This window comes from Eucalyptus grandis, chromosome 10 (genome assembly GCF_016545825.1).
Source record: "Eucalyptus grandis isolate ANBG69807.140 chromosome 10, ASM1654582v1, whole genome shotgun sequence".
NCBI classification, from domain to species: domain Eukaryota; kingdom Viridiplantae; phylum Streptophyta; class Magnoliopsida; order Myrtales; family Myrtaceae; genus Eucalyptus; species Eucalyptus grandis.
The window spans coordinates 6,401,443-6,414,264 of NC_052621.1; the positions used below are offsets into that span (position 1 = coordinate 6,401,443).

The 12,822-nt window shown below is 42.4% G+C and overlaps 3 protein-coding genes across 4 annotated transcripts; 2 read left to right on the top strand and 1 right to left on the bottom strand.

The window, feature by feature from the left end:
* The first annotated feature begins 710 nt into the window (after positions 1–710).
* On the top strand, positions 711–5,256 carry LOC104421439 (dr1-associated corepressor). Its single transcript, XM_010033384.3, has 6 exons — positions 711–1,073; positions 3,017–3,089; positions 3,253–3,346; positions 3,631–3,747; positions 3,831–3,888; positions 4,460–5,256. Exons 1-6 carry the CDS (start codon positions 1,041–1,043, stop codon positions 4,928–4,930), a joined length of 846 nt encoding a protein of 281 aa, XP_010031686.2. The 5' UTR covers positions 711–1,040; the 3' UTR covers positions 4,931–5,256.
* Positions 5,257–5,478: 222 nt separating this feature from the next.
* On the top strand, positions 5,479–8,975 carry LOC104421441 (ankyrin repeat-containing protein BDA1). The gene is made up of 2 exons (XM_010033387.3): positions 5,479–6,278; positions 8,003–8,975. Exons 1-2 carry the CDS (start codon positions 5,700–5,702, stop codon positions 8,639–8,641), a joined length of 1,218 nt encoding a protein of 405 aa, XP_010031689.2. The 5' UTR covers positions 5,479–5,699; the 3' UTR covers positions 8,642–8,975.
* A 148-nt stretch (positions 8,976–9,123) lies between these two features.
* LOC120289059 (cysteine proteinase inhibitor A-like) lies at positions 9,124–11,043 on the bottom strand. Of its 2 annotated transcripts, none has more exons than XM_039303539.1 (3): positions 10,865–11,027; positions 10,203–10,413; positions 9,124–9,415 (listed from the first exon to the last, which is right to left on the bottom strand). In XM_039303539.1, exons 1-2 carry the CDS (start codon positions 10,964–10,966, stop codon positions 10,210–10,212), a joined length of 306 nt encoding a protein of 101 aa, XP_039159473.1. In that variant the 5' UTR covers positions 10,967–11,027; the 3' UTR covers positions 9,124–9,415; positions 10,203–10,209. The 2 variants fall into 2 exon arrangements, with proteins under 2 accessions (XP_039159473.1, XP_039159472.1); XM_039303538.1 differs by having other exon boundaries at positions 9,164–9,409; positions 10,865–11,043.
* Positions 11,044–12,822: the final 1,779 nt, after the last annotated feature.

A 12,822-nucleotide genomic window follows, 5' to 3' on the forward strand; every position in this document is an offset into this window, starting at 1 on the left:
ACCCAAAAAGTGCAATGATAAATAATAATCGCGACAATGGACCCATCTAAGGATTCACGTCCACATGCGAGTGCCCAAAAAACATACGAGGAATCAATGCTTGACGGTGACAAATACAAGAAAGAAAAATATTAATTTAATGAACCTTTGACCAAAGAAGTTTTAATAAAGTTTTGGTGAGGTGAAAAATAATTTACATATGTTAAAAGAATTAAATCCGAGGACCTTTCGTCAATAAAAAGAACATTTCTTTCAGGCGGACTTCAGTTCTTGGCATTGTCCTTTCAAATCCGAAAACGGGAAAGGATCGCCGCGAATTTCCGTGCGGCGTCACCGGGCAGTTCCGTTTTTCCCGTTCTCATCGTTCCGTCCGGGGTTACCGTCGCCGTGACTTAACGGCGAGAGATGACCGCGCCCCCGCCCCCTGCCCAGGGCCCACCCCCGACAAAAAACGGTCTAACGAAGGAAGTTCGAACGGAACGCGGTGACGTGGCGGCCGACGATTGGACGGCTGCGCGAAGGAGCACTGCGTTCGATAATGTAGAAGATTCCAGCCCAACTTAATCCCCCAGCCACAGCCAGCCCGGGGTTTAAGAAGAAATAATTAAACAAATAATAATCAAACAATTAAAATAAAAGAGCCACGAAATTTGGCGAAGCGATATAAATAAATAAAAAGCGAGGGAATTGGAGGCGGTTTTTATCCTTCTTTTGTCTTTCCTCGCAGAAAGCGAAGTCGCAAGTTCTCCTCGTCTGCTTCCGCTTCTTCTTCTTCTTCTTCTTCTTCTTCTGCTTCTTCGCCCTCGTTCCTCCGCTTCGAGAAGGGCTCGCGTGGCGGTTCCTGCACTCGTCCTGGTTCGGGGACAAGGCCTCCGTTTCTCCCTCTATCTCTTTCTCCCTCTTCGCGCGAGGAGAGGCTGCGCTAGGGCAAAGAGCGGAGAGCGCTCGCCCCCCCCCGCTCGTCACCCCTCGCGGTTTTCTTTTTCTTTTTTTATTTTCACCGTTAGGGTTTTTTTTTTGGCTCCTCCGCGGGTGGCGACATGAGGAAGAAGCTCGACACGCGATTCCCGGCGGTGAGTGAATGCTGGTTTCCGGCCATGTGACTCCGTTACTGTTGCGGCGTTTTCCCCCTTTTTTCTGCTCTGTTTTTGTTTTTTTGGTTTTTTAAGGTTTTCTTTTTGTTTTCGGCCGAAAGCACGCGTCGTGCATGGGGCGTGTTTACAACGGTTTTTGCATCTTCCGGGTCCGAGTTCGTGCGCCCAACTAGTGATTATGTGCGGGTTTTTTCGGGTATCTAATTAATCATGAATTCGGCGGGGGACAGGTTGTGAAATCGTGATTGTGATTGGCTGTGATCGTGCGTTTTGCGACTGCTAAGAGTTGATTGGGATTAGATTTTTCGGCTAAAGTTAGGCGAACGGTGTTCGTATTCGGTTTGGCATGCTTTTGATCATAGTTGACTGGGTTATCTGTCGTATATTCGAATGCTTGGAGCCATGCGGTATTGCACTTGATATACACAAATTGATTTTTGAGTAGGTGGAGATTTGCCCGTCTGGCAACATTATGCACTCGTTACTTCACCGATTTCACGTTTGCACAGTGGAACACACGCCAAAGTGACTGTCTTTTCATGCCTATGTAGTTAATTTGAAATGATGTAACATGTTGACTCAAAAATTCATATATCAGGACTATTTTGCATGGGTTGGGTAATTTGCCGAGCCAATCTCTGTCTTGGGTGGTTTTTTTTTTTTTTGGGGGGGCTGTTGGTGTCATAGAAGTTGGAGAGCGGATTGGTTAAGCCTATTACAGTCCTTGTAGGTCATCAGAGAAACAACTTAATTAGAATTAGATGGACATCTGAATCGATAGATTTCTTTTTCTCTTGGGAAGTTGGGTTGCTGAGGAAGAATCTCCTTTTGGAAAACTGATTGCTCATTTTCTGTTAACTGTTAGTGAAAATGAAGAAAGATCAATTGGCTTTAGAAGTTAAAGCTAGTTTCTTGTTTGTTTAGCCCTTAAAGATGAGGATATTTCGTTCCTCTTCGGAGCATAGGTTAAAGAAATCTAGGAACTCAAATAGTGTGATAGGACAAATGGCAAACTAATAACTATGGTTTGGGCGAAATTCAAGTTGATAGCCTATATTATGAGAGTCACACTATTCTCACTTGCATTTTCTGCAATGCCTATTTATCATCACTTGCATAAAAAGTGTTTAGCAGGCTGAATGTTGTAAATTAGTGCCAGTTTGGAGAAGCCAACATGCAGCATTGTATGGCTGAAAGATGCTTTAATAGTTGGAACTGTTTGTCCATTCTCATCTAGACGCTTGGATTTTTCACCCTTTGCTTGTTCTTGTTCTTCTTCTTGCCATTGGGGAAGCAATTAGATGAACTCTACAGTGTGTTTTTTTGGGCATTCTCAGAATGAGAAGAAGTGAAAACTGTATGCGAATTGGCTGATTTTACGAAACTACTTTATTGAATAACTTTTAAGTATTTGCACTAACATGAGGTAAGAATGGACGTTTGATGCTAGTGCAAAAGGCAATCCTATAAAGAAAATTCAAGGTAAAGTTATAGACAGAAAATAAGCTGACCACACAATTTAGCTGGCAGAAGCATATGTGTCAAGCCTGTTTTAAGTTTTGTAGAGAGCAAATGGTTATTGTTAAGGCTCAATGGTTGAGTGCTGAAACATTTATGACAGAAGTGTTGAGCTCGCGTTAGGATCAAAACCACAGTGACTGTAGTGTGTTTTCTTTTTTTTTCCTCCAAAAACAGGGGTTGGCAAGTTGATGTCTGTCTGCTTATAATACAGTTGGATGATTTTAATTTGGCTGATGTCATTGTGATGGCCAAGTTAAAACTGTCTTGGTTTGTTGCCTGATGTCTTGATGTTTGTGCTCCAGGTTCACGTACTTGGCCTTGAATTCCCTTCCCTGCTGTCCCCCATCCATTTTAACGTTTGCAGAATAATTTTGTATAATTGACAACTATTCCTTTTATAGGCTCGGATTAAGAAAATTATGCAAGCTGATGAGGATGTCGGGAAGATTGCTATGGCTGTGCCTCTTCTTGTTTGTAAGTGTACAACATCTGCATTTTGGTTGATTTATTCCTCTCTAGTTTATAATTTGATAGGACTGGCCTGGAGACTTGCTTTTGCTGTTGATCTCATTTATGTCAGCATGAGAAATCCCAATTTAATAAATCAATGCTCATTGTCTTCTTGCAAAATCTCCAGCTAAGGCATTGGAACTGTTCCTGCAAGACCTTTGTGATCGGACATATGATATAACCTTGAAGAGGGGAGCTAAGACACTGAACTCCTTGCATTTGTAAGCAGACTTACAGTATTTTGTCTTCCCCCTTTTTCTTTCTCTCTTCCCTTCCCAGTCAAGATTCCCTTCTAAGAGCTCCACTGCTTGCTTTCCTTTGCCCCCTCTAAGCATGCGAAATTGTATGTATGGCATTCCTGATTAGGGAGCATTTTTCTCTATCTTCTGTCTCCCTTCTTTTTCCTTTGAAAGAGAATATGGCAGAGTTTAGTGTTCCCTCTCTACTCATTTTATTTACTTAAAATAGTTGTTTTGAGGTGAATAACTCTGCTCCTCAATCGCAGGAAGCAGTGTGTCCAAACCTTTAACGTATTTGATTTCTTGAGCGAAATTGTGAGCAAGGTTCCTGATTTAGGTGGTTCTGACGCTGCTGGAGATGATCGGTCTGCTGCTAAAAGAAGGTTAGTTTATTGTGAATTTACAGGTTTACCATTTCAGTGAGGGAATATGGCTATTAATATCACACTATGTATTTGATTATCAGGAAAATGGTTGATGATGGGGAAAATGACACTGATGATGAATCAAAGAGGAGCCGCATGGTAATGTTTCCCATGATTATGGATATTATCATCATTCCTTTCCTTTTCCTTAATGTGGCTTGCCGCATCATGTCATCTCGACTGTCCAGCCCATTGGTTACGAAGTATCTCATGTCCATGGATGAATGCTTAGTTGGTTTTTTTTCAGTCACTTTTCTTTTATGCTATGGTTGGGAAGGTAGAGAAAGCAGAGGGATGAAATTGTTGGTGGAAAGTTGAGAAAAATTTGAAAATTTGTGAGAGTGAGAGAGAGGTAAAATTTAAATTTTGTTTCTTTGCCCACGCTTTCATAACAAAGCCTTGTAGTTCTTAGGCATTTTTGCTGCTCTACTTCATAGTATTGTCAGTGTTCAATGAGTAACTTACTGCAGCTATGTTTGTCAGTAATATGCTTCTGTAGCATTTCTTTGTTTGGATGTAACCAAGTGTCGAAGAATAACGGCATAGTAATATATTCTTGCACCTTAAGAAGATTGTTATCTGGTCTCTGAAGCTCATTCGGCCTTCTTAAACCAAATCCAGATTTCCCGATAAATTTAAATATTTCTTCTCTGTGCCGTTTCAATTTCAGAATGATACTGGTCACACAGGCAGTGCTGGGAGAGGGAAAGGTAGGGGCAGAGGGAGGGGTCGTGGGCGAGGTGGTCGAGCCTCAGAGGGGGATGCAACTGTGCAGAATGAGAAGTTTGAAGTCGATGGAGACGTTCCTCAGCAGGACAATTTAAATCAGGATCTTGAAGGGACAGAAAATGGTGACCATCTCAATGAATCAAAAGATAGCATTCCTACTCCTAGATCTGCAGAACCGCCTGTTCGGAACTTTGACCTGAATGTGGATTTGGATGAAAATGGGGACTCAAAATCGATATTAGCTTCTGGTCCGACCAGTATATCAGCAGCTCCCGACGCTGGATTCAAGCATGAGGAATATCCCGGGTGGTCTCTTTCCGAAGTTGAGAAGATGGCCATCGATCCCATTCAGCTTGCAAACTTGAATAGAGGGATGGATGAAGATGATGAAGACTACGATGAAGAAGGCTAGGTCAGCAGGGTGTTTTGGTGCTCTTTGTTGATGCAAAACCATTAGATGTGTTTGGATAGAGGCGTAGACAGCTGACATGCTAAACTTAGGAAACATCGTCAAGACAGGGTCAAAACTGACTAGGTCCAAGCTCCTTTAGGAAGTTCATAGTTTAACGGGTCAGATTGTATACATGTACAGAAGCTTTTGATGGTTGTCACATGGTGTTATCATCACTCAGCTCACCATTGTCACTAACTTTTTATCCCTTTTAGTTTGAAATGTACTGACGCCCTCAAGTCTATTTCGTGTTACAATGCATGAGTGCTGAATCTTATATTTGTGTAGCCATCCTTCCTTGTACTCCTGTATCAGGAAAAATAGTGTCTCCAATCCAAATAGATCGAGGTCAACCAGACCGTTCACGAAGGATAATGTCCGTTATGGTGGGATATGACCTTTGCATTTTTCTTTTCTATTCTTGGGGCAACGTTAATTCTTCGGATTGCCAGGTGTTCGCACTTGTGTGAGCTTTTAAAGCCGACAGCAATGTAGGACTTGCTGTGTTACCTAACAGTCTGGAAGTTTGATCCTCTGGTTTGGGTAACTTTTCCATCAATCTTCTAATGTCCATTGTCTGAAAGGACAGAAAACACGGTGCTTGCCGTCATTACGGAGTCCCATCTTTGCTTTGTGCATAAGTAGGACGAACCGAGCTTTTAAAACTATCATCAAGAACCACAAGCAAACCAAAGAAGCGCAGGACTCTTATCGTTCACGACAAATTCCTATGGATCCCAGGCTCTCCAGAGTTATCCAGTACGAAGATGTCACCTCTCTCCGGGCCTTATTAGCAGAAGATCCGCTGATTCTGGACAAAGCCTTGCTGGGACCAACGGCAGAGACTCCTCTTCATTTGGCTGTGCTCGCTGGAAATAGCGAGCTCGTGAAGGAGATTGTTAGCAGGAAGCCCAATTTTGCAAGGGAATTGAATCATGATGGACTTACGCCGTTACACATTGTGTCCGCCACGGGGAATTTGGAAGTCGCGAGGGAGCTTCTAACAGTAGGCCCTGATCTTTGCATGATCAAGGACAAGGGCGGCAGGACACCGCTCCACTATGCGGCCATCAAGGGCAGGATCAAGGTAATCGAGGAGTTGCTCTCTCAGTGTCCTCAAGCCCTCAAGGAACGCACCGCTCGTGGCGAGACCGCACTTCACCTGGCAGTGAAGAACAGTCAATCTGATGCGCTCAAGAAGTTAGTGGAGAAGGTCAGTGAAGATGGAGATGCAGACGACCTTGTGACTGCCAAGGATGACGATGGGAACACAATCTCACAGCTGGCTGCGGCTTCGAAACAGCTCCAGGTACGTTCCTGCCTTCTTGGTAGTCCACGAAGAATTGCTCTGCTTAGATGCAGGACCATGGCTAGTCGACAGCCTGCTAATTTTATTTCTGATAGAGGAAGGAAAACAAGTAGGTCAAGTGAAAATCTCCCAGAGGTTCTAGTTCTCGTCAAGTCCTGAAAGTTTTTCTTCTTTGAGTGAAGCACTGTAGAACAAGATAACAAGATTAGTTTGAGACTAAATGTTCTGAAAGATAGTAATCCGGATGGATATGGTTCGTGGTACATCAGCTCAATCTATAGAAACTAGTCTTTGCAGAGATTGCAGCAACCAGATACCCATTAGAGTAAGAAAAAAATGGTTAAGAAGTCGGATGGCCTGTCGATTCTTTGTGCTTAAACATGAGCTGAATTGATTTGGAATGCATCGATGATCAAGAATCATCTGCAGTGCAAAAGAGGTAGAGAAACAAAAGAGCCGTCCGCATGATCTTTGACATTCTGTTCGTTGTAGGAAATTGCATCGCTTGTTTTCTTGTGTGTGGTGGGGCAGGGAAGTAGCAGGGAGAAGATAAAACGCCATAACGGATCGATCTTTAGATTTTCTTGTTTTTCATAGTAAAGTGATGCGTATCGAGGATTTTTTTTTGTCCCCTCGCTAAATCCATAAGTACATTGCAGTTTTTGCAAATTCCTGCAAACAGAAAAAAAGAAAAGAAAAGAAAAGAAAAGAAGTGGTCATGTCGATTGAAATAGTCCGCGAGATAAGTCCAACCGACCCATTTATCAAGTCGGCTAATATCTCGAAGGTGTCCCTCACAAGTCGTGACTAATCCTTTCTGAGCTACAACCTGTCCTAATCCGACACCGATCGGTTGACACTACGGGGCCAAGTGTAGCCAAGCATCCCGTTTTAATGATTGATTGTTCATCTTCAGAAATCTGCTAGAAGGCCTAGGCATCGTTCAGATACGCTGATTTCGCTCCGTCATCAAACGCTTGTAACTGAAGGTTCATGGACCCAAACTACCAGATTTTTCCACAACTACCAATCCAAAAACAGACTCCAAATTCATTCAAAAGGCATAGAACTTATACAACAAGTAACTGGAAGTGCCGTGAGCATGGTCCCCTCAAACGTGGTCCCCATATTGATACAACAGCTATTCAGAACTCACACCAACCAACTCATCTATGCAATGGTACAAGACTGGTCCCTATCAGCTGAGAGGCTTGCCTGCCTATGCTCTATGCTCTATATGCGCTCTATCTCTTACAAAAATCCGGTTCAGATCCACATATCGTCCCCAGGCTATATCGACAGTCTTGTGAACAATAACACGGGATTATATCTCAGGTGTCGGCATGGCGGTGATTTTCTCCACATGTGTAGTGATTTAGGGCTAGTAACTTCCATTGCCGAGGTAGTCATTTTCAAACTGATGCAGTAAGGGTCGCAGGTTCATAGAATCTCACTGATTCCCTGCAACGCCATTCTTTTTCTTGTAGAGAATCTTTTCTACCAAGGATGGAGATCTAAAAGGAGAAGAATGAACTATTAAGACATTGGATCTTGTCACTGTTGGCTTGTGAGCGTAGAGCATAGTCATTTATGAGCTTGAATCTTAAGATTAAAAAGAATTGGTGCTCAAAAATCTATGTACGATGCCCAGTTTCAAGTTGTAGCTGTTTTAATCGACTCATATCTCATTCCGCTTGTTAATTTGACATGGGAAAAATTGGCAGATCCTAAACTTCCTGAAGAAGCAAAACTTGGTGGGCGCAGACACTATTGACGTTGTTTCAGGTGATCAGCTAGATGGACAAACTAAAGCCGAGCCTCAAGCAAATCGAAACAAGAAGGCAGTGACAAAGGCGGACTCAACTCAGCAATCGAGCCAATCTACGGACGATGACTCGAGCAGCAGCATATGGTCGGAAGTGGAGGAGATGGTGCTAGTCGTGGCCAGTTTATTAGCGACCATCACGTACCAGGCAGGACTGTCTCCTCCGGAGACCATTTGGAGCGACAACATGAAGCAAGACACGCGATGCACGTCCCACCATTCCTTCTTCAGCTCGACAGATCTGTGCCCCGTGGCCGCTTACTATCTCTTCATGTCCTTCAACACTTCTGGGTTCTTCTCCTCCATTTTCCTCATATTCTTCTTCAGGAAGCCATCCTACGTCCAGGTTCTGCTGCCCGTGGCTCTGCTTTCCATGGTTGTCACCTACATGACTCTTTCCGTGACCTTGTCCCCGAATGGTCTCTCCTTGCTCTTGATATACGTCATCACTCTCGGATCTTCCTCTATTGCATGTTGGCAGTCCAAGTGGTCAAGACCATCTTCCGCAATGCCTTCAGCTTTGCTGCCGGCAAAATAAGCAACGTGACAAAGGCGATGAAAAACCGAAGGTCATCTTCAGCGAGCTTCTCCAAAATGGGCGCATGATTTTTGGTTCATTCAAGTCAATCTGCTATCTACATGTGAATGGTAATATCATTATGGTCTGTAACTTCAGCGGTTTGCGCTCACTTGTGGAGCGGTTTGAGAGTGTCTCGCATAGTTTTCCTTCTAGTGTCATCATGTGCTGTGCTTTCCCCTTCCTTGTGCATACGTACCAGTAGAAAATGATGTACTAAAGATAGATTTCTTCAGTTGATGTACTATTATACTGTTCATATGAGTTGGTAGTTGTTCTTGCTCGTTCGCCAAAACAGTTCGAGGTATGAGGAAGGGAATTTAGAGTTCATCTTCCGCGAGCTAGAGGCAGTGAGAATTAAGTCAGGTTCCCCGGTTCTCCCATAGTTAGCTAAACTATACAACATCAGATCCTCCAGCCAATACAAGGAGAACTTTGAACAATAAGAGGAAATTACTTCAGCTTTACGTAACACATTGTCAAAGCACCAAACTGAAAGGTAAGAAATAGAGCAGACGTACAGAATATAAATTATGTGTCAAGATCTACACCGAACATAATAATAAGTACATCGGTAGCAACATTCTTATGCCCTTACAAGCAAATTCAGAAAAAAAAGTAGCAGCTTATTTTCCTAACATGGAAACGCCTTCAACTTTATTATGTGCCTTTCTCTTTGGTTCCTCCTGGAAAACAGCAAGCAGGCCTAGATGTATATCTTCAGTCGCCCTGAAACTGAAAGAAAGAGATCCATTTAGGTCGATGATTACAACCGTACGAGCAAAACTGCTGCTAAACAAACTCGGTTAACTAAAGCATGACATGCTGTTGGGTGAGCGTGATTTTAACATGATTGAAATATAATTGCTCTACCTTATTTCATTGAATCATGCAACGACTATACAGTGATGATACCTAGAGAGCTCGTTAAGGTAAAATCAAATAAGCTACAAAAACCAAATCAAGAAGCTCGATTCTTCCACTAAGCATGAGAATCAATTTTTCCATGAGTTGTAAGGAGAACAATACCATCTAGATTCAAACATTCAACCGATAGGCCAATAACCTATCAACAATGCAGAAAGTGACTGTCTACTGGTCCTAGATTGATCTTTTAGCGTAAAAAGCAAATTGGCAAGCCTTGAGCCATGAGACTACGGATTAAACCTACCAAAGTATCCCCTTGACAAAAAAGTGTCTGTTTCAGTGAAAACTCTGATCACATGTATAAACAAAGCAATCAGGCAAAGTTTGTCACCCGCATGTCAATATCTAATCATCAAATTAACGCTGATATTCCATCCTAAGAAATTAAACGTAGGATGAAAATGGTAACCTTGGAAGTTTAAAACTGCATACGACCCACGTTTCTGACATGAGAGTGTACCATAGGCGAGATCAAGTGTGACTGCCAAAGAAAGATGTAAATGAAAGAAAACTAATCCCTACATGCGGAGAGTAAGCATCAAACAGAAAGCTAGATAACATTAAGCATGGACATTCTATTTCTAGAAATCATTACCCTGAAGCTAAGCGCTAGACTCGCCGGGGGCACCTTCGACAAGCTTAAATTCCTGGACCTCCTTGAAATTCATCCACGGCTTCACCCAAACCTTGGCCTCGTACAGCTTCTTGGCATCGCCATCCTTCGCTTCGATGGTGATGTAGTACACGGTGCCCGCAACCACCTGCTCCTTCGCCTTAACGACCTTCACATACTGCAGCATCGCATTCTGGTCCCCCAACGACAGATTTCAACACCGTCAGCACATTATCGACGAACATTTCAAATTAGAAACAAAAATGGGAACTTCACGAGCAAGACACGACTTTCCCGCTACTCGCTACTTCAAAGCTCGCGCCTTTCACGTCTAAGAGAAACTGCAGAGGATCAGAACCTGCTTTTTCCCCCCCCACTTCGAAAGATACCCGAATCCCCAATTCAACAAATTCATCAAATCATCTACTTAGGTTTCCTTCACACTGACGACGCGGTAACCGACAAATCCTCGAATTGCGAGCGGAGATCCCCCAAATTCACTACAACCCACATCCCAAAATCCCTTCTTTTCATCAGCATCACCATCAAAACCGTGAATTTCTCATCGAATCCCAATCACCCATCAAATCGAATCAAATTGAAAGAAAAAGAAAAAAAAAAAGGAAAGGAGAGATTCCAAGTACGTCTTTCTTGTTGTGCTCCTCGACGGCGAAACGAGCGAGGCCCTCGATCTCGAGGGTGTTCTCCTTGCCGTCGACGTTGCTAATACCTCCGGGCTTCGCCATTTGCTCCTCCACTTCCGAACCGAATCTTCTTCTCCGGAGACTCTCGCGGTCCACTAAATGATATTAATGAGAGAGAGGGGCCAAATCGAGTTGTTTTCAATTATATGAAGACTTGCTCAGCCGTGGCCTTCGGGTTTGCCCATTTTATAGATTCTCCACGGTAGCCAATCAAAATCGAAATTCGCCACTTGACCCCTTTTTTATCGGGACAAAAGTCAATAAAAAAACTTTAAAATATACTGTTATGGCCCATTCATCCTTAAATTTATCTTATATTTATATTTATATGAGATATTCACCTTCTTTTTTTTTTTTTTTTTTTTGTGAAGGGAACCTTTTAAGTTTTACCATTAAAAGTTCCCTTGCCCAATCACTTACACTACCACCATGGGTGATGAGATATTCACCTTTTGTCAAAGTTTTACCATTAAAATTTGCACACATGAATGCTAGAAAGCAAACAGTCGTGAAAAACAACAACGCTTTGATTGAAAAATCATTAAATGTGTCAAACATAAATTTGAGATTTTTATGTCATAAGAAAAGTTTGATGGGTAAGAAAGGATTCGAACCCTCAACGCTGTTTTGGGGTAGTATGTCATAATAATCATAATTTAGATTTTTGATGTCACAAAAGAAAGTTCTTGGCAGTGTATATCAAAGGTGAGATTAGTTTTAGCATAAAATATGAAACTAAAGAACCGAATTGATAGTGAAAATCTATTTTGTTTCAAGTTTTAAGATACATAGAATAAGTTTCAAGTTTCAAAATTTGGGAAATCTATTTTAAGGGGACGTAGAATTTGTAGGTAATCTGAATCACTTACCCTTAATGCATATAATTCGGAGATTCTTCTGTGCCCTTTTTCCTTTTTTATTATTATAATTCTTCAATTAAATTTAACCTTTAATCCGAATTTTAAAATCTCTTCGCTTCTTTCTCACGCTGGAGATATTCGAATGTACTGCCCTGGGTCCGTCGGTCGAATTTTGAAAAGTCTATTCAGACGAGATCCGACAGAGTCTCACGTCAGATTCTTTAGGAACTCAATGATTAGCTTTGGTCTTTGGCGTGCCGCTGCCTCGTTTCGGGCCAATTGATTTGGTCTTTGTCTCCATGGCCAGTATTATGGGCGTGCCAGGGTGGCGCCAATGAGAAGCATCTCGGTCAACAGGGGGTTGGGTTTGACTTTTTTCCTGTATCGTAGATGGCTTCTGAGCCTTGGTGCTTCGAGATGAAGATTCGAACGTGGATTTTGGATGGCAACGAAGCAAGCAATCGGAGTTGACCATTCCGATTTTCCCAACGTGTGAAGTTCAAACTCCCTCGCTTGTTATGCCATCGTTTTGTTAAAACAAAACAAAGAAGAAAAATCGCTTTCCGTTATTGATGATTCGGTTGATGAGGTGGTGGTTGTAATGACTCAATCCAACAAGGACGGGAGTGATTGTCCGGGTTAAAGAGGGTTCGGACAAAGTGCGGTTTCGACTCTAAGATGACGATGAGAGCATGAATGAACCTAATTCCACATCGTTTACGTGTGGTGAGGTGAGGTAAGGTAAAATTCCTTTTATGTGATAGCACAACTTGCAACAAAAAAAGAGAAGAAAGATTGCTTTTCGTTTCTAATGATTTGATCAATGAGGTGGTGATAGGCAGGTCATCTAGAATCTCTAGAATTCGGAAGTCCTGTTTACTTGTCATGTGATCAAATGAAGAGAAATTTCGTGTGCTCGTTGGCCTTCACAGCACGCAATAGGAGCAAGAATTTGAGACGAATATCAATGGAGACCGCATAACATGTGGAAAGGGTCGAGGAAGATATATCGAAAGTGCCTAACGATCCCAAAAAATT